The sequence below is a fragment of the Myotis brandtii genome, unplaced genomic scaffold (assembly GCF_000412655.1).
Source record: "Myotis brandtii unplaced genomic scaffold, ASM41265v1 scaffold555, whole genome shotgun sequence".
In the NCBI taxonomy this organism is placed as follows: Eukaryota; Metazoa; Chordata; class Mammalia; order Chiroptera; family Vespertilionidae; genus Myotis; species Myotis brandtii.
The window spans coordinates 1,083,411-1,104,677 of NW_005370065.1; the positions used below are offsets into that span (position 1 = coordinate 1,083,411).

At 44.5% G+C, this 21,267-nt stretch overlaps 1 protein-coding gene across 1 annotated transcript in view; it reads right to left on the reverse strand.

Annotated features, from left to right (window-relative positions):
- Window positions 1-418: 418 nt before the first annotated feature.
- AK2 (adenylate kinase 2) overlaps window positions 419-21,267 on the reverse strand; it is a 21,197-nt gene continuing 348 nt past the window's right edge. The window contains exons 2-9 of the mRNA XM_014549492.1: window positions 21,011-21,053; window positions 13,444-13,561; window positions 11,838-11,963; window positions 10,219-10,329; window positions 9,996-10,090; window positions 4,866-4,938; window positions 3,542-3,737; window positions 419-1,307 (exon numbers count right to left, since the gene is read on the reverse strand). Of these exons, the coding sequence (XP_014404978.1) occupies window positions 1,303-1,307; window positions 3,542-3,737; window positions 4,866-4,938; window positions 9,996-10,090; window positions 10,219-10,329; window positions 11,838-11,963; window positions 13,444-13,561; window positions 21,011-21,053 (767 nt within the window). The 3' untranslated portion in view covers window positions 419-1,302. The remainder of the gene's footprint in view (window positions 1,308-3,541; window positions 3,738-4,865; window positions 4,939-9,995; window positions 10,091-10,218; window positions 10,330-11,837; window positions 11,964-13,443; window positions 13,562-21,010; window positions 21,054-21,267) is intronic.

Sequence of the window (21,267 nt, forward strand, 5' to 3'; positions counted from 1 at the left end):
TATCCAGCCTAGCAGGAAACATATTTTTCTGTGTATATTTGCATCCAAATAACATGTATTCTGTCTGTTGCATGAAAGTCAAAAAGTTTCTCCTTATAAACTTCATTTAATGCCAACGAGTCTGAGAAGACATCATCACCAGTCTCTTTTCAGACAAGCAAACAGGAGCAGAGTATATGATTGGCTGGGATTTGCTGTACATCTCCTGAGCTCCAAGCACAAGCTGCCCTTGGGCTCAAGAAAAGCCTGCATATGAGCTAAAGGTCAGAGGGTGCAGGCTCATCCTATGAGCACATACTTGGATCTTCCTACCTCACAGCTCCTAGTGAGCACAAGGGCTTCCAAGCCAGATCCAGAATTCAATGTCATTTTATTAGCCCAGATCCCCTAAAAAAGAAAAAAAAGGCGAAACAGTGGATGCAAACTTTTACATACTTTATTGATTTAGGGGCCAAAAAAGGCAGTATTTGGTCTTTAAGAAAGGCACCTCATTGAAAATACATCACAGTGCTGTCGAGTGATCTCAGTCACAGGATGTGAGGACCGGAAGGACAATCTTTGGATGATGTTGCTTAGGACACTTGCTCATTTATTTGAAGGGCCCTTCACACACCATGGATGTAAGAAGGCAAGAGCGTAGAGTTGTGGCACACATCGGGCGGTTGCTGAGCACTCACCCATGAGAGCAGGTGGACTGGTAAATCAGTGATAAGTCGGCAAGGGAGTGAGACCGGCCTGCCCCCGCACCACATGACTCCTGTAAACTTGTTTTGCTGAGCCACTGCCCCCATGAGCACACCCTGTATCTCTTTCAAATGTGGAGATGATTTTTTGATCACAGGGTGTGGGGAACCAGCGTCAGTAGTCAAACCCTCCCTGTCCCTGGTTATAGGACAGAGAGGACAACAGTTTGATTTCCTGCATTCCTGGGCTGACAACCCATGAGGTTCTGAGATAAAAGTTGAGGTCTCAGGGCACTGGCTTTAAAAAATATTGTTACCAGTCCAGAGTAAATTAAAAATTGATTCCTTAGAAATAGTACTGCACCTCCTTGTTTCTACTTATATCCTTCAATCAGTCTTTAAAAAATTAATTACTCATACTCTTTAAGACTCCTACTATATGCGAAAGAAATCACCTCACTACAACACTGCTGCCCTTCCAATGTTTTTCGTGAGCCCTTCACCACTCTTGATTCTCCATCCTTACCCTGACCACCCCTCCCCTCTGCCCAGCACCTAAAAACAGGGATCACGCCGCGGGGTGATGAGCAGTGGTGCAGTCTCGCCTGGCCTTCTGCTACTAGGCTGAAATAGAGAGGAAAACAAGAGAGAACAAAATGGGTTTTTAAAAACTAAGTAAACATCAGAGAAGGCTGGCATGCACGTCCCAGCAACCAAATGCATTAAACACCGGACATTTCTTTGCCAGGTGAAAGCTCTCATGCTTGCCGAGGTTAAGGCTCTGAAATTAAATGAAGCAAAAATTGAATCCTAACTACCCCCCAAAAGGCATACACATTCCCCACGTCTAGTTTATACCCACAGCCCAAATATCACACACACGTGTTGTGCGTGTACGCACAGGTAAATGTATATGGAAGGATGACAAATATTTAAGCAAGGATCATGCACGTTCAATTAGCAAACATTCAAGGACCTCAACTTTGAGACCAAGTGCCTGCAACTGTCCCCAGTCAGAGTGGAGGAGACTCCAAGATTCACCAGGCCACCTCAATCAGACCAGGATCCCACTCCCTGCAGACAGAGCTGACAGTTTTGGTTTCACTCCTTTCCTTTGCCCATTCTCAGAAGTCATGTGCTTCCCAGAAACACCACACACCAGACTGGGCAGAGCTAGTTTACAGCCAGGGACTCAAGGCAGAGCAGAGCCAGCAGACACTCACTTGAACCAGACAGAGAGAGAAGCAAGACAGCCACGTACCCAAGCTCAGCTTCCAGGCAGAGGACAAGCCCCCTGGTAGTCCCAAGAGAGCAGGAGAGTTCAGGTAGGGGGCACTGGGCACTTGAGAGTCACTGCACTGAGTCAGCAGATGATGCCAGGGCAGGAGGCATTATTTACTGGACCTGCCACTGATTTTCTAATGGTTTTCCCAGAGGCTGCTGCTTTCATGGTCCCTCACAGCAGTCTGTTAATTTGTCCATTTGCCACGAATCGCACCAGAGACCAAAAGGCACAGCATGGAACCCAGGAAATGCTTTACAGTTGGGGAGCTGAGGTTAGGCATAAAGTTGGTTACTGTCATAGGTGATTTTATTTTTGGGTGATCTTTTCTTGGGGAGTCTGTGGCCACCATCATCATGAAGTAAGGGGCGAAGGATTGGATCTGGAAGGGAGAGGGTTTGAGTTTAAAAGGTATACATCTGATCTAAGTTTCATATCCTGGAGAGTGAGTGGGTTTGAATAAATTCTAATCAAAATGAATCCAAGAATAGACTACCTCCAAATCAGTGTTTTGTTCATCCTTGGAAACAGAGGCAAAATTAAAAATAAAAATAAAAGCCACTTTGAGGAAGCAGACTGGCTGCTCTCAGATGCCTAGCCTGGGTGTTTAGAAGATAGTCTGAATTTAAAAGGACCTGTCATCTGGTTTAATTCTTTGGCCACATTTGGTTTTCAAGCACAGTTCCCAAATGATCCCTACTTTATAGAACCATGATGCAGACCACAAAAATATCCCAGCTTGGCCTGGCTCTTTCTCTGGTGACACCCTCTTCCACTAATTTCTGTAATCTGTAATTTAAGTACCTTTTGACTTCCATTTGGGGGGGGGGGGGGAAATCAATGAATCCTGTCCATACATGGACTCATGAGGCTTTTCACCATGGGCTAGGACAGTGGTCGGCAAACTCATTAGGCAACAGAGCCAAATATCAACAGTACAACGATTGAAATTTCTTTTGAGAGCCAAATTTTTTAAACTTAAACTATATAGGTAGGTACATTGTTATTAACTTAATTAGGGTACTCCTAAGGCTTAGGAAGAGCCACACTCAAGGAGCCAAAGAGCCGCATGTGGCTCGCGAGCCGCAGTTTGCCGACCACGGGGCTAGGAGAGAGGTGGAATTCCCTGCAAACAATCTGCCACCAGGAACTTGGGCCCTGCCTGACTACACTTGACGTTGGACTTCTAATCAGCTGTTGGAGATGGAATAAATATCAGGGAATTGGTACCTGGCAGATATCTGAGTTAATTTGTTTTAGTCAAGAAATCAAATTAAGAGTATGTCTAAAGAAGCAAACAGCTGAGAAAGCCACCTCACCTATAACTTAGAAAGTAGGAGAGTGTACACATACCTGTACCAACACACACATACAGATGAGATGAGAGTTGCACATACACCAAAGATACATCAAGCAAGTGCTTTTTTAATCAATTCATCAAATGATATTCTAGCTGGCTTGAGGAACCTTCCTTCTGCCTGGTCTGCCATTCCCACCCTCTCCCTCAACATGGATAGGAAGAAGAAAGAAATTCCTTTATAGACCCAACATTAGATAAACATAACCAAGTCTTTACATGTGGCTTTGGAGAAGGCTGCTAGAATGCTCGCAAACACGACATCAGGGGTCTGGGAGGCGTCGATGGCAGCGTGGATCCCCCGTTTCCTGTAGTATTCCACTAGCGGGGTAGTCTGCGTGTGGTAGCCCTCCAGGCGGATTTTCAAGGCCTTCTCATTATCATCTGATCTTCGGATCAATGGTTCCCCAGTGATCTGAGAACAGGAAGAGGACAATGGAAGGCCGGGACTGTTAGCCAGATGCAGACTTGGGGTGCTGTCTGATCCCAAAGTCCATCGGAGGGAAAAACAGACAATCTAGACCAAGGATCCTCAAACTTTTTAAACAGGGGGCCAGTTCACTGTCCCGCAGACCGTTGGAGGGCCGGACTATAGCTTAAAAAAAAACTACGAACAAATTCCTATGCACACTGCACATATCTTATTTTGAAGTAAAAAAACAAAACGGGAACAAATACAATATTTGTATTTGCATGTGGCCCGCGGGCTGTAGTTTGAGGACCCCTGATCTAGACCATATCAAAATCAGGGATGCATTAGCAATTATAATCTTATTTGTCTAAGTACTTTCTGTTTTTACTAGGGTGTCAGCCATCAACAATCTGAAAGTAATAAGTGAAGTGCAAAAGAACTCTGAATGGTAGAACTACTACTCTGTGAAATGTGACAAAATTAACACATGATGGCATTGAAATCTGTATGAGCTAATGAACTTGTCTTACAGACAAAGGTTAATACAAGAAATTCTTACTACTGCTTGCATGCTCTAAAACATACAAAATGGACTACTTATGGCAAATGACACAGTGAATATGTATGAGGCCCTCCCTTTTACACCTGCAAGCAATTAAAGACTGTCATAAGAATGTGACAGTCTAGCCAAAATATTCTGAATCTGCAGGGCACAGGAGAATCACTAGAGAGAGGACATTCTTCTGAAGGTCAACAAACTTCTGTCCAGTACTATCCTCTCCACCCTGGCTCTGATTCTGGGCTTCCAAGCAGCCCCTCCAATTAATTGGCCATTTAGGTTACCGTGGTGTCTGAAAGGTGCTGTTTTGGACAAAAGGCAGGTACAAACTGGGCACTGGGAAACAGCTGGCACTGGTAGCCACCTCCAGGTCGAGAAATAAACCAGCTGGAGAGACGCTGCATAGATGAACCACAGCCCATGTGGTTTACGTGACTAATATTTCTCATGGTTAAGTTAGTAATACTGGTAGACACAGAGGGGAGATGGAAAAAACAAAGAAAGAAAAAAAAAAAGCAAAGAAAGAAAGGGGAGGGAAAGAAAAGGAAATTTCCTGTCCTGAGTCTACATACGTCATCTTTCATGGGCTCCTTTGGGGGGTTGAACTCCTCGTGGTAGGAACGGCCACTCAGGGGGTGAATCAGCCTGAAAGACAGCAAAGGAACACAAGTCAGGTGGCCTGAAAGTATCCCGAACCGCAGGGGTCTTCAAGATGATGAGCAGAGTCAGGGAAGCTGGGTGCAGGACCTTAACCCAGCAGAGAATGCGGCTAGAGGCAACTCTTGCTTAAGAAGATACTGGGCTTATGCCTGAGTGGGTGTTTTCTATTCTGACCCAACATTAAAATGAGTGTCTGGCTGAAGAGCTGGTATAACCACCTAATTCAGAACTTGAAAGAGGAACTCTGGTGCTGGTCTCACACAGCCATTCATTCCATTCACCCGTTTATTCAACTGTTACTAAGTGCCTAGTCCCATTCAGGCCTTAAGCTGAATCCAGGGGCTACAGAGCAACCAGTCAAGTTTCCTGCTCACAAGCAGTGCTTAATTCAGTGCGGGAGGCAAATGTGGAAATAAATAACCACAATAAGCCAGACAATCCCTTAACAGAAATTTGTGTAAAATGCTACGGGGGACAGAGGACAGAGAAACCAACCTTATTTCCTAACCTAGTTTGGTTATAAATCCAGAAAGGTGCTACTGGGAAAATATGTGCATGGATGCACACACCACCACACGAAGCAGCACCGTTTGGGATCGCGTAGATAAAAGAGAGCCCATCCACTGAAGGGCAATACTCAAGGTGCTGGGAAAAACGACTCACTAAACAAGCCATGGAATAAACCATGGAATTAGGAGCCCAAGAAGAAGCACTTGTTTGGCACTGGAGCTGCATCTGTGCTGTGCCCCCTTAGGCAACATGCCTGTGTTCCTGACTGGGTGAGGCCACGCCACAGGAGCCCAGAAACCTAAGAAGGGAAGGAGGCAGGCCAAACACGGCTCAGCAGCCAGGGTCCACTTGCTCAAGCTCATGTGGTTTCCCAAGTCCGTGACAACCAAGGTCTGCCTATTTAATTTTTTAAAAAAAATATATTTTATTGATTTTTACAGAGAAGAAGGGAGAAGGATAGAGAGCCAGAAACATCGATGAGAGAGAAACATTGATGAGCTGCCTCCTGCACACTCCCTACTGGGGATGTGCCCGCAACCAAGGTACATGCCCTTGACCGGAATCGAACCTGGGACCCTTGAGTCTGCAGGCCAACGCTCTATCCACTGAGCCAAACCGGTTATGGCTGCCTATTTAATTGATAGCGGCTCTCCTCAAGGTCTATTAGACCAGTATGTCCCAACATTTTTCAGCTCTTGGCACGCACAGAAATACAGTACTCGAGGTGCTTGCTCCTCCGGGGGACGTATGGCCTCCCCAGGCCTGCCTGCTGCTCTGATGGCCGAAGGGATCAATATCTCAGCTCATCATGTAGGAAAAGTCCGTGTTAGACTTCAGAGCTGCAACTGTGTAAAATATGATGTTGTGTTTCAATAACCGCATTTTTTGGGGGGTCAAGTGGTCCATTTATAGCGTAAGATGGTTCATTTATAGCACTGGGGAGAGGTGATGGCAGAGCAAATTAGCTACACTGAGTGGGCCGGTGACTGCAAGCATGTAAGGTGAGAATGGGCCCTCCTGTATTTCAGCTGTGGTAGACCCAGGGGAGGGAGAGTGCAGGCCGATCCGCTTATCTTGCTTTCCCTTTGGGAATGGGGTGGTGTGAGATGTGGACCCTATTTCTTCACTTCCTGCAGAGCACAGGGCACAGAGCAGCCAGCTGGCAATAAACACGACTCTCTCCTGTCCACTTCTCTACATCTCTTGCTCACTCCCACATTCCCTCAGCCTTCCAGTTACAACAATAGTGCTCCTTCCCCACTCACAAACATCATTTAAAGAGGAATGCAAGGCTCATTCCTTAAAAGGAAAAAGAGAAAGCCCAATCTCCAAGTTCTCAAAACGGAATTGGTCTTAAGTTCCGACTAAAACAGCTCTATGAGTCACAGAGCCTGGCCTCGAGGGGGAGGTGAAGATGTGGAGGGGTTGGGGCTGGGAATCTGCAGTCACTGGGACCTTGAGTGCGGCACTTCAGACACCTGTATTCTCATCCACAGAATGGGACGGTAGGAAACATTAGGCTAATTATACCAGAGAACCAGCTGGTAGGATAATTAGGATACTAGAGAGCCAACACTGAATAGGTTAAAACCCCAAACTACCAACCATACTTATTCAAGAAATAACTACTAGGTCAGTGATGGCAAACCTATGACACGCGTGTCAGAGGTGACACGCAAACTCATTTTTTTGGTTGATTTTTCTTTGTTAAATGGCATTTAAATATATAAAATAAATACCAAAAATATAAGTCTTTGTTTTACTATGGTTGCAAATATCAAAAAATTCCTATATGTGACACGGCACCAGAGTTAAGTTAGGGTTTTTCAAAATGCTGACACGCCGAGCTCAAAAGGTTCGCCATCACTGTACTAGGTCCTGACTTTTAATTCCAGGAGGCAGAAAGCAGGCTCTGGTGCCAGCTCTGTCACTGATGTGCAGAGGGAACTTGGAAACAACAGTCTGGCTGCCCATTTCCTCCACTGCAAGGGAGGAGTCACACCAAACCACTCACTTCCAAATTGAGAGACTGAGTCTTCTCTGTTTCGTCCTCTACAACAACCCTGTAGTTTGTTCTTCAGCATCTCTGTCCCCAACCAGCCAAGCCCAGTTAAAAGCCTCCACCACTTCACATGTGGGCCAGTCAGGCTGCTAGGTGGAGTCCTTGTCTGTTTCTTCTTTCCCCATTTAGCCTGTATGCCAGGACCAAGCTAATGTTCTTAGAATGTTGTCTTTGCCACAATACCTAGTGGCTTAAGAACGGGCCACGACTCCTGACTCTGTCATGTCCTTGGCAGACCTTCCCCAGTCTAGCTCCCACCCTCCCTTCCCAACAGCACTCATTCTACTGCCCAGCCCCCCAGGCCATTCCTCCAACTCTGCACAGACCCTTGCCACCAACCCCAGCTAGAGTCCCTCCCCCAACCCATACTCATTCTGGCATCTACTCCCTTTGGGAAAGCCAACAAAATTCTCTTTATCTAGGAAGGTCAAGTTTGACATACACCTCTCCTAGGCAGCCTTCTCTCCTTCCTCCCAAACTCTCTTCTTGGACTTCCTACTACACTAACAGCTCAGGTTTCAGGTATGGTTTGTAAACTCTGAGGTCAAAGATGGGCATGTTGTTGTTCCTCTATACCAGCGGTTCTCAACCTGTGGGTCGAGACCCCTTTGGGGGTCAAACGACCCTTTCACAGGGGTCGCCTAAGACCATCGGAAAACACATATATAATTACACATTGTTTTTGTGATTAATCACTATGCTTTAATTATGTTCAACTTGTAACAATGAAATTGGGGGTCACCACAACATGAGGAACTGTATTAAAGGGTCGCGGCATTAGGAAGGTTGAGAACCACTGTTCTATACCCTCTCCTGCTCCCTGCCCCAGAGTCTAGTACTGTGCTGAGCACAAAGCAGGCACTCAAGAAGCTGGCCCGAACGAATTAAAGGTCCCCAATGTCACCTATTACTATTAACATTTGCTTTGCATACGAGGGACCCCAGGCCTGGTATGTCCCATCTTATCAACCCTACCACTACATCAACTTTGTCTACCCTGTGCCAGTGGGGATTCAAAGAAAGAAAAGTTCCTGTACTGAAGGAGCCCATGGAAGAGCTAGGAACATGAAACCTGGACGCTTGAAAAGAAAATTAACGTAAGATGATCCCACTGTGTCTAATATAACCTTACAGGAAACCACCTGTATCATGCACTCTGCTGTCTGTTTACATGCCTGCCTCTCTCCTTGAAGATTTGGACTGCAGACACATGGAAACAATGTTCAACCTCATTAGGAAATCAGAGTAATAAAATTTACAATAAGAAAACAGTTTCCCCTTAATTAAATGCAAGAATTTACATGTATTATGATGATCACAGCATCAACTTAAAAGTGAACAACTGGAAGAAACACAAATGTACAACAATAAGGAAACGATTAAGGAAATGATGGTTCATCTGTGAAAAATCATACAGCAAATAAAAATAATGGTCATGGATGTCTGGTTCCATGACGTATGCTGACCACCTTCCTGAGATTCCATTAAAATGGCCACGGAATATAAAAGCTAAAGCCCACAATAAAAAAGGGGTGGGAGGATCTATTAGTGGCTGAGAGCTTTCAACATATTTCTGGGAGACACAAAGCAGATGGCAGTGATTAGGAAAACAGGACAGAGGAAACTGCCTGCGATCTTTCAGAACCAACTCGCTTGGATGCAGTGCATTTGTGTTCAATGTTGACTACGATAGAGAAACAAGCACTTTAAAACAAAACATGCACAAACACAAAATAACAGTGGTTTTGGCTATAGTGGCTGTATGATGAGCAAAATTTCCCTTCATTTTCTAAACTTTGTGTAGATGGTCATATTACTTGTATAATTAATAAAAACCCTACAGCAAGGTATGGCAATTCTAACTGAAATCAGACTTTTAAAAGCATTAAAACGGAGGTACACATGGAAAGAATTTAGCACTTCTTAAGCACCTACTATAAGCAAGGCTCTGAATCATTCACTTTATATGTTACACTAGAGGCCCAGTGCACGAATTTCATGCACAGGTAGGGTGCTTAGTGGCTGCCAGCTGCGGCCTCCCTTTGTTCCACACTGCCCCCTGGTGGTCAGTGGACGTCATAGCGATTGATCGAACTCTCGGTTGGTCAAACTCCCGAGAGGACACTTTGCATATTAGGCTTTTATATATATAGATAACATGCACAGTAGTTCCTCAAACAGATATTATTAACCCCACTCTAAATATGAAGAAACAGCCTCAGAGAGGTTAAGTCACTTGCCTAGAATCAGAGTAAAAGGGTGACAGGACTGAGATGCTGTCTAACTTCAAATCCCTTACTCTTCTTTCCACATCCCATTCCATCACCACCTCAGCAGATATCACCAAATAAAATCAATCCGTGTAGAAATGGCATTAAGCTTCATGACTGGGATTACGCAAGAGCAGTTCCCATGGTCTGACTAATCTCTGAAGAAGCATGAAAAGAAGGGACCTTCTAGGGACAAATACCTTCCTGTAATTCTCCGGATCAGCAGGGAGTCTGGGATGCGGAATTCAATCACAGAATCAAGCTTCTCTTTCCTCTTCTCCATGAGGTCGTCAAGCTGTAAAAGAGTGTGTGTCCCACCTAAGCTACCGGAGCTTGATCAGACCCATTTCCCTCAAAGGAATTAAGAGATTAAGGGCCAGAGTTCATTATCATGCAGTGATGATACAAAACAAACCCACTCACCATTTCTGCCTGCCTCACAGTCCGGGGGAAGCCGTCTAGAAGAAAACCATTTTTGCATGGAGGGGTGTCCAAATTCTTCTCAATGAGTTCCACGACCATTTCATCACTCACCTGGAAGTCAAGGACAAAATAGCCTTGGGTTTAAATCCATAAACTAGGTCAGTGGTCGCCAACCGGTGGTCCGTGGACCACTAGTGGTCCATGAGGTCCGAAAGGTTGGCAACCACTGAACTAGGTGACATTAACCCAATTGCAGGGTCACAAGTTTGTGTCTATATAACCTGACGACTGCAGGAGATGGTGGGGGTTGACCGGAATGCAGAAAGGCTCCAACTTTCCTGTTTCCCAATCTTGATTAGGCTCACAGTAAAGTGACCCGGGCCACCCTGGACATGACACAACAGAGAAGTTCAATGATTGACAAGATTGGGTTGGCACCAAGGAGCTGAGGAGCCAGCCCAACACACCTTTGAGCCTTTGTGAAAACCCCAATGAGGTCCCCTCCCAGCTTTCAAAGACTGGTTTTCCTCCTGGGCCTTCAGAGAAAAGGTTCCCTGCTAGTATTACAGTGACGGCTGCCCATCTTGGTAGCTAATGCTCTTATCTCCCAGGACCAGCTGTGAACTTGGGGACAAAGTGTAAGCTTTGCAACGAAGTGAAGGTTGGAGATAAGTAATCTCATTGCCACATCCCAACTTTTTCTCAGTACAGGACCTTCTGCCAAGACCCAAAGTCCAGAATAGCTAGCTTTCTAGCTTGACAGGGCCTCACTGACATGAAAGGAAAGCTGGAAGCAAACGGGCAAATGGACAGGTGGTCAGGGGTACCATTCCATACCGGCACTGAATCTCAAAGCCTGACAGGAAGTATTAATTTGGGAATGGAGGCAAAGTCCAGCACCTTCCCTTCCATGTTAAATAAGATATAAAAAGGCCAGAGGACCAAGCAAAATATGACTTCTAAAGGTGATTTGCAGAAGCCATGTCCCAGAATAACTGTTACAATTAAGCTCTGGCACTAATCAAAGATTTAGTAAATATCAGATTGTATTTGTCCAATCAGATTAACTGGACTAGAAACAAGAGAAAATACTACTATATCTCTCAAACAGGAAGGATTACATCTGTCAAAAGCAATTCCTCTGATAGTAACACAGAACAGTTACAAAAGTAGATTAAAACCACCCTGTGGCTCCTAACTCCTTTCTTTAACACATCCTTGAGTTCTGGCCTAGTGATGACAGTTTCATTTTTGGCCCTAAAAATTGGGTATATTACACATTGCATCAGCACAGAGGAGCCTCCAGAATACTGTGAATAAAATAAGTGCCACAAATTCAGAACAAACCAAGTAACCTGCTGCTCTAAAAGTTCCTATGATGTGCCAGTTTGTTCAAACGCCCTGGAGCACAGGGCTGTCCAACAGAACTTTCTAGCGATGGAAACATCCTGTATCTGTGCTGGCGAGCAAATGCATGACATGTGGCAAGTGAGACTGGGGAACTGGCTTTTACGTGAAATTGAATTTAAATAGCTCCCTGGGACTGGTGGCTACCACAGGAGGCAGTGCAGATCTAGACTCTGGGGAATATCAACGTTCACTGGTACCACCACACCTACCAGCTTCCCGGCATCCATAGTTGCCTTCAGCTTTTTCCCCAGCTCTGAGCCAGAAGCCACCATGGCCCTCAGCATGTCCCCAGTTGCCAGATGGCAGACACAGAAGTTTTTGGCCAATTTGGGTGCCTGTGGAGGGGAAAACAAAAACCAAAATCCAGTTACCACTGCAGGCCCTAGAGTCAGACTTCCTGGGTATGAACCTGACCCTGGAACTTATTGGCTGTGTGAATTTTGGCAAATGCCAATTTCCTTACCTGTAACAGAGATAAAAGTACCTGTAGCATAGTCTAACATATAATGACATGATATAATACATGTAAAGCACTTAAAGCAGTGCACCTAGCACACAAGAAGCTGTCACAAATATTAGCTATTTTCACTCCTTCTGCTAGATACATTAGTGACAGATCAGCCTCAGTTTCCCCATTACAAATGGGAAGAATAAAAAAAGTAGTATCAATACTTCACACGGTTACTGTGAAGTTTGGGTTCATGTATATAAAGCACAATGCCTGGCATGTAATGTGTTGAATGAATATTTGCCAAAGGATTGAATGTGTGATTGTCAAGTGCTGTGGCCACTGGCCCTAGAGGCAGCCGGGGCAAGGTGAAGAACACAGGTTCCCCCCAGGCAGACAGTCTTCCCCGTCCCTGGCACTATCCTGTAGGTAGCTGCATTATCTTGGCCAAATCACTTAACCTCCCAGAGGCTCAATTTCCTCATCTGTTTAAAATGAAGGCAAAAAGGCTCCATCAAGGAAGGTAGCTGTGAGGATCAGATGAAATATATACAAAGAGCATTGAAAAACAGTAAGCACTTGTTAGTTTTAGGAGGCAGTAAGGCCCTTTAGCTAAGAGCATGGGCTTGAGAGTCAAATGACCTGGGTTTCAGACTTCAGGCCTGCCAATGACTAGACAGATATGTTACTTGAGAGAAATTATATCACCTTTCTATGCTTCAAATTTCCTCTAAGTAAACTGGAGATGGTAATAGTACCCACACCACTGGGTTGATGAGATTATACATATTTCAGCATATGCAAGGCCAGGCTCATAGTAAGTGCTCAGTGAACATTAGCCATGACTGTAACCCCTGACCTAAGCCCATATTCATTTTTACAGAAATGAATTTACCCATTCATCATATTGATGTCTCTTCCAAGAACCCTCCTGGGAGCCAGGGAAACAGATGAATAGGAGACAGAGATTCTGTCCTCTGTGAGCTCATAGTTTGGTGGACTACACGTCAGATTGAAGACCAGAACAAGAGGAGACCCTGGACGGTTCAACATTGGTTGTGAACAAAACAAACAAAAAAACTGCAGAACTCATGAGGAATAGCATCAATTCAAGGAGCTTAATAATTAGCTTTCTGGCTCACTTGTTTTGTTAAAAAAGTAGGCTTGGATCCTTGTTCAAACCAGTTACTGGGAGTTTTCGTAGGTGCACATAATAAAAACTTAATAGATGGGACCCAATGCAGCAAATTCTGGTTTGTGATTCATGGAATGATTCAGTTCAAGCAAAGAAATAACTTCATAGCAAAACAGAACCGAAGTGAGTTGTTAAAAGCTCTGGAAAAAGAATGAAGGTCAGGACCCGCTACCTTCTGGTCTTCCAGACTGGCCCAGTGGCCACATACCCAGAGAACTGTGCTTGTCTGCCAATCTTCTCTTTGGTTGTTGAAATTAACTTGGGTGAAAAATGTGAAGGTCAGGCTTGTTCAAGGGGAAAGGCTGACGAAAACACCAGAAAAGTGCTGTTAGCAGCACAAAACCTAACTGTTATTTGTATCCACCCCTTCACTCCCCCACCCCCAAACTACAGGACTCTTCTGGGCTGCTCCAGGTGACTGGATTCTACAGCTACAGGGAAGAATGCTCTAACAGGGAAGACATGTCATTGCAGACTAACTCTTTATTCCCTGCTGCTGCAAGGGAGTCAGGGTGATGGGATGCAAAGAGCTCGGACTTTGGAGTCAGACAGATTTGCACCTGAATCCTGGCTAAAGCACTCAATATCTGTGTGACCTTGGGCTAGTTACTTAACTTCTTAGAATCTCAGTTTCCTCATCAGTCAAATGGGATTATGGATAACATCTACTTCTTAGAGCTGTTGTGAGGATAAAATGAAATAAGGTACCCAAAACATCAGACACACAGTTGGCATTCAGTAAACAAGAGACCTCCTTTCATGTCTTTTTTTTTTTTGCATTACTCTTTTTAAAAAAACATATTTTTATTGCTTTTTAGAGGGAGGAGAAGGGAGAAGGAGAGATAGAGAAACATTGATATGAGAGCAGAATATCAATCAGCTGCCTCCTGCACATCCCCTACCAGGGATTGAGCCCATAACCGGACATGTGCCCTCACTGGGAATCGAACTGGCAACCTTTCAGTGCACAGGATGATGCACAACAACTGAGCTACACTGGCCAGGGCTCTTCTTTGTATTACTCTTTACTTGCAAACTACAGAAGAAGCTTGATGAAATAACTTTACCATATTCCCCTCACACTTCAAGCTTTCACTTTAGAGCAGTGGTTCTCAACCTTCTGGCCCTTTAAATACAGTTCCTCATGTGACCCAACCATAAAATTATTTTCATTGCTACTTCATAACTGTAATGTTGCTACTGTTATGAATCGTAATGTAAATATCTGATATGCAGGATGGTCTCAGGCGACCCCTGTGAAAGGGTCGTTCGACCGCCAAAGGGGTCGCGACCCACAGGTTGAGAACCGCTGCTTTAGAGTCATGCTACTCCAAATCACAAGGGGGGCCATGGAGGGAGGGTGCTTCTAAAATGCAGATTCTGATTTTTTAATGTGGGGCCTGAGAACCTGTATTTTTAAAAATATATTTTTATTGATTTCAGAGAGAAAGGGAGAGGGAGAGAGATAGAAACATCAATGATGAGAGAGAAGCAGTGATTGGCTGTTTCCTGCACACCCCTCTGGGGACTGAGTCTACAACCTGGGCATGTGCCCTGACCGGGAATTGAACCCATGGACCATTGCTGAGTCTGAGAAATAGGCCCATCACCTCTATGAGAACCCTGTGGGGAAGGGGATGGACTTTGGGAGGGGGGCGTGGGTAACAATGGCTAAAACCAATAGGGAGGCAGAACAGTAGCTTTAGTGCTCTCAAGCTTCACAATCATCTGGGGCACTTGCTAAAAATACAAAGCCAGGCCCACCCTTAAAGTTTATGACTGAGTGTGTTGGGATGCTGATGCACACAGTCTGTGAAGCCCTGGGGGCGTGGGGGCAAGACTGGGCTTTATAGTGGGACAGATCTTGGGTGGGCACCAGATTTACAGTTTACTCACTGTATCCCCTTGAACAAGTAATGCAGCCTTCTTAAAGCCTCAGTTTCTTCATCCCTAGATACAGACAACCATATCCATCTGCAGAGCTGTTGTGGGGATTTAATGAGATTATATATGCAAAAGCATCCAGCACAGTGCCTGGCATTTAGGGAAATAAAGGGAAGCTAACAGTTGTTCAGATTTGATTTAATCTCAAACTTACTTGTGACATCTTTCTGACTCCAGTTTTTCCGGCTCCCATCTCTAAGGTTCCTGCATATGTAGCTAGAATCATCTCCTAAGACACTGTTGGAAATGTTACGCCACCCCATTCCTCTACCCCCAACACACACATTCAGGAGGCTTCAACGTCTCCCCAGTGCAATGGGGAAGTCCATATATCTTAGCCTAGCACTCAGCGTCCTCCACAATCAACTTTCTAAACCCCCCAAGTTCTTCAAATTTATCCCCACAAATCCCATTCTGTATTCCCTGCACCGCTGCAAACAGCTGCTCTCTGTATAATTCTCAGACATAAAATAAGTCTCTCCATGGACATTAGCTCAAAGCTCCTCTCTATGCAGGAATACCCTTTCCCTTCCCCCTACTGGTCTAACCTCTATCCTTCCCTGTAGTCAAATTCTGAGCTTATCTCTCCCACCCAATTATCCCTTCTTCCTCCAAGAAGTCTTAACATCAGCAAACTTTGAGTGTTTACAACATGCCAAGCAATTTTTCCATGTGTTGGTTTATGGTATTTAGTATCCACAATACATGACAAATCCATGAGGTAGGAATTATTTTTATCTGCATTTTACAAATGAAATTCAGAGGCTAAGTTGCCCAAGATCACGTAGCTAGTAATAATAGTTAGCAACAGGCCTCAAGACTGTTGAGCCCTAGCTCGTAACCATGATGCTATATGGCAGTGATTTTCAACCTTTTTCATCTTGTGGCACACATAAAATTACTAAAATTCTGCAGTATACTAAAAGATATATTTTTTGCCCAACTGACATTTGATTCATTCACACCAGATGGCTCTTGTGTTGGCTGTCATTTTTAAAATATGACAATCTAGGGGAAAAGAGGTCAGTGCCTGACTAGTCGGGCATTGCATGTTTTAAAAATTCCTGCGGTATACCAGTCGAAAATCGCTGCTACATGGCCTTGTTAAATCACAACCCAGAGCCTTACTGGCTGTCCTTGGGAAAGTGTGTGTGTCTGGAAGAGAGCACAGGAGGACATCACAGACCTGGCAATGTTGGTTTTTTGCCTATGGGTGTAAGCTACACAAGTACATTCATTCACACGGTGAAATTTCATCAAGCTGCTTGCTTATGACATTTGCACCTGTCTCTCTAGATAATACTTCAATAAAAAAAGTTTTTAAAAAGCATAGAAACCTGTGTTTGAATTTCAGCTCTACCTCTTAACTTACCATGTAACCTTAGGCCAGAGATTCTTTGAGGCTGTTTCCTTGTCTATAAATTGGGGATATTATTACCAAAATCACTGGGTGGGTAGGAGGAAGAACAGAAGACTGTCAACAAATTCTAGTTCTTGATCTAATCCTGAACTAACCTAGTCACTCACCTGCCCCTTCCCACATGGGACTTTGCACTAGCATGTACTGTTTGCATGAATGTTCACTTCTGGCCCGATACCTTGACTAATAGTGACAATGTAAGGTGGTGACTCTGCTGCTCAAGAATCAGAGTTCAAATCCTGCCCTCGCTACTTTATGAGCATCTTGGGGGAGGATACAGCCTCTGGGCTTCAGTTTACCAGTAAAAAGGCATGGATAACAGGACCTACCTCTTGGGTTGTGGGTTTAAATAATAGAACACATGTAAAGTCTTTGGCCGGGAGTCTTACATAATCGAGCAAAGGGTGACTATTTTGTATATTACACCCCCTCCTCCAGGGCAAGGGCTGCTCTCTCCATCTTCAGCACGAGACTTATCCAACAAAACATGCATAGGGCAGGAGAAAAATCTAACCCAGGGCAGCAGATAGCAGCAGAGAGAGCTTGAGTCATGCAGGTACAAGATCTGCCAACTATTTGCTATGTCACATGGAGGACAAGCCCTTTGAACTTCAGTTTCTCTAACTGTAAAAGGGGACATGAGTATCACTGCACGGACATAACTGACAGCCTGACTTGCAAGATGATAACTAATTGCTTAAGCGTGCCTGGCCTTCATTTGGTATAGATTGGACACATGGAAAAGAATGTGAGGAGGGGCTGGCAAAGAAAACACAAAACACATCTATGTGTTGGCCACACCGTAGGAACATCCAACCACAAAAGGAACACAGGGAAGTAAGGTCATTTAAATAAAATAACCCACGTATTCTAGATGTTTTAAACATCATTATGTTGATGAAAAAGTAGGCAGTTCCTGGCCAGTGTTGCTCAATGGTTGAGCACCGACCCATGAACTGGAAGGGCACTTGCCCCAGTTGCGGTTGCAGGCTCCATCCCCAGTGGAGGGTGTACAAGAGGCAGCCAATCATTGATGTTTCTCTCTATATACACCTCCCCCTTCCTCTCTCTCTCTAAAATCAATTTTAAAAACATATTTTTTAAAAAGAGTTTTAATAGGAAACATTTAATTTCAGTCACACCAACATAAAAAACATTGAATGAGTTATGCAGGTATAAAAAGATGTACTAGTGGGAAGAAAACAAACATTACTGAGTAGGTACTAGGCACAAACCTAGGTTAAAGATTTTACATCAAAAACTGCAAACATTTACCAATAGAGGCCAGGCAGGCAATGCAAGTGAATGAAGTGGGGCAAATGTAAGCAAGCAGGGCAGAGGACTCTGCAGAGCACATGAGCCACCCAAAGCGGCCTCACCATTCAACTGCATGCCAGGCCGGATTGGAGGCCCAGAGCCCCCAGATCTGACTTCTCAAGAGAAACTAGAGCTCTGGATATTAACTGAAATTTCACAACTGAAAACTCTGTGTGGTCAATTCATTTTATTTATTTATTTATTTATTTATTTATTTTAAATATATTTTTAAATTGATTTCAGAGAGGACACACACACAGACAGACATCAATGTGAGAGAGAAACATCAACTGGCCACCTCCTTGCACGCTCCAGACCAGGGATTGAACCTGCAACCTGGGTATGTGCCCTGACCAGGAATCGAACCTGCCACCTTCTGGCATACAGAATGATGATGTTCTAACCAACTGAGCCACACCGGCCAGGGCTCAACTTATTATTTTGAAAGTTGACAAATAAACAAATCAGAGCCGTGGCTGATAGCTCCATTGGTTAGAGCACTGTCCTGATATGCCTAGGTTGCAGGTTTGATCTCTGATCAGGGCACATATAAGAAGCAACCAATTAATGCATAAATAAGTGGAACAACAAATCGATGTTTCCCTGTCTCTGTTTCTCTTTCTCCTTTCCTCTCCTTCTAAAATCAATAAATAAAATTAATTAAAAAAGGAACAAAGCAAGCATTTATTCTGCCTTTTCTACACAAACCATACCAAATAGCAGGTGGGAAGTTTCTCTTTATAGAAGCATTTCAGTTAATAAACAAAAAGAGAATGATATAATTAGAACACCACCATTTTGCCACCCATGATGAATTCTGGAACTGGCATCATCAGAGACAAGTAGACCTGATGTGCCTCCTAATGCACAGCACAGCACCACCTGTGATGTAGGTGGGCTACCAAACTGAACTCAGATTTGTTAAGTGTATGATTAAACACCCAATTCACAGGAAATAGAGAGGAAAGGGGGAGATGTTAAATATGCCATGGAGATACAATAAAAAATTCCCAGAAAAAGGGACACTCCCAGGACAAACAACTCAGTTTCTCCCACAAAAAAACTGCAAAAAACAACAACAAAACTAACCTGCAACAAACAAACAAAGCTAGGAGGAAAGCTGTAAATTAAGACTTACAATGATCACATTTGTGAGACAAAGGGAAATGTGAACATTGACTACTAATAAAAATTGTTAATATTTTAAGGGGATATTGTGCTTGTTTACAAAAAATAATTTATCTTTTAGAGATACACACTGAAATATTTGCAAATGAAATGATATAATGTCTGGGTGCTGCTTTAAAATAATCTGAAAAGGGAGAGTAAACGGGGAAGGAATGGCCCCCAGCTTATGGTGATTAAGGCTGGATAATGGGTGTATGGGGGCTCATTATACCATCCTGTCTTCTTTTGTGTATTCAAACTTCATAATAAAGTTAGGGAGCACCTGCAGGCTAAATGCTGCTGTAGGCTGCCACTTTGCAACCTCTGATTTATGAACACTTTTTTTTTATTCCATAAAACTACAACCACCTATTGTTCCAATTATGAAAAGCTGTATAGGGTAACTCATGTAAATCTTACCCTTCCTTCAAGTCCCAGCTCTAATTACATCTCTCTACTTCAAGCATGCTTGCTCTACTTCCACAAAGCCTCTGACCAACACCCACATATCTGCACCCTTATATATCAGCTCATAATTTTCTTCAGCTCTTTCTGACTACATCATCCTTTATACTGAAATACATCTGAGTTGGGAGGGTGGGGAGATACGTTACTAAGATGAGGGAGTCAATAACTATTGAACACCTACTATGTGCCAGGTTATCATCTAGGTACCTACAGGTGCTCTACACACACATATAACATTATCTTCCCAAGATCCTCGTTTTGGTCTACATGGGCACTGCTCTATCTAAATGAGTAAGGTAGTATAAGGTAGGGGACCTACTTTTCATGTGAGAACACTGAGGTTTGGAAGTTACAAAGTTTGCTAGACTATAAAGCCATTGTCCCAGCACTGGGCTGGGATATCCATTTCACCACTACTGAAATTATTAACTTCAATATGAACTAAGAAAAAATAATAACCAATGCCTTTGAACTACCCTGTTTATACTCACAGCAAAAATATGCAGAGTCTTCTAAGACGACAGGTTACCTAAGAGCTGAGGGTGGTAGCAACAGGAAAGAGGAGACTGCAGTGTTATTAAGGACAGGTGGATTAGGCAACAGTGAGTTCCAAGGATCAATCAGCTCTGGCTAATAAGAAAAAAAGGTTAAGTGGTCCTTCTTGATCTAGTACCCGGAGCTAAAAAGCAAAATCCCAGGAATGAACTGAATCTCCCAGACGTCCCTTCTCATCATCCACATGAACCTGTATGCTTCCATTTCCAGTATCCCCATCAAGTACCAAGTAATGTGCTGGGTGCCACCGGGGTCCTAAGTATGAGTAAGACAAGATGGTCTGTTTACCAAGACTTTGCGAGTATAGTAAGAGAAGAGTGGGCACAGAGCAGTCCCCAGAACCCCATTCATTTAGCAGCAAGAGCCTGGGGCCGGGGTGGGGGAGGGGAGTAATGCCAGACCCTAGGCCGAAGGGTTGATAATCCAACCAACGGGCTTCCAAGTCCTAAATAAGATCATAAATCCCAACCTTGATCTCTAGGCCCATTCCACCCCAGACACCGAGTGAAGCCCCACAGTCTGCTAGGGCAGAAGGTAACTTCAGACTCCAATTACGTGGAGCCCCGTGGCTCCTGAGGTTGCAGGCTCCATTAAGTCCATTTTGCTAACGTTGGAAAGCCACCTGACCTCTTGGGGCCTGTTTTCTTACCTGTAGATTGAGGTGCCCTTTCCCCTCCCCCCTTTCTAACCCCCAGCTTCACTGGTTCACGCGGGTCTACCTCCCTCCTCTCAGCAGCAGCACCATCAGCACATGCCAGCTCCCACTCTGCCCCCAGCGCTGGAGATGCCCCGCCGCCTTCGGTCATTAATCATTATAAGAAACGATCCCCTATCCCGAGTGCCTGGAACGTAACCCTGGGCAATTCACTCCCGAGCAGCAGGGCATCCGGGGTCCCTGCCACCACGCGGGCTGCAATCTAGACGTCTCAGCCCAGGGCTCGCCCTACCCTTCAAACCCGCTCAGCTTCTGACTCCTTACGAGATCCAATCAGTCCTTGGCCCTCCTACCACCACACCTCAAGCCTGGGTCCCTCAAGAACGCTCATCCTAACTCACACTTCCCCGACCTCCCATTTGGACCCTCCCCCCAAAGCCTGGCCAGCATCCAGCCGCGGGCCAGAGCGC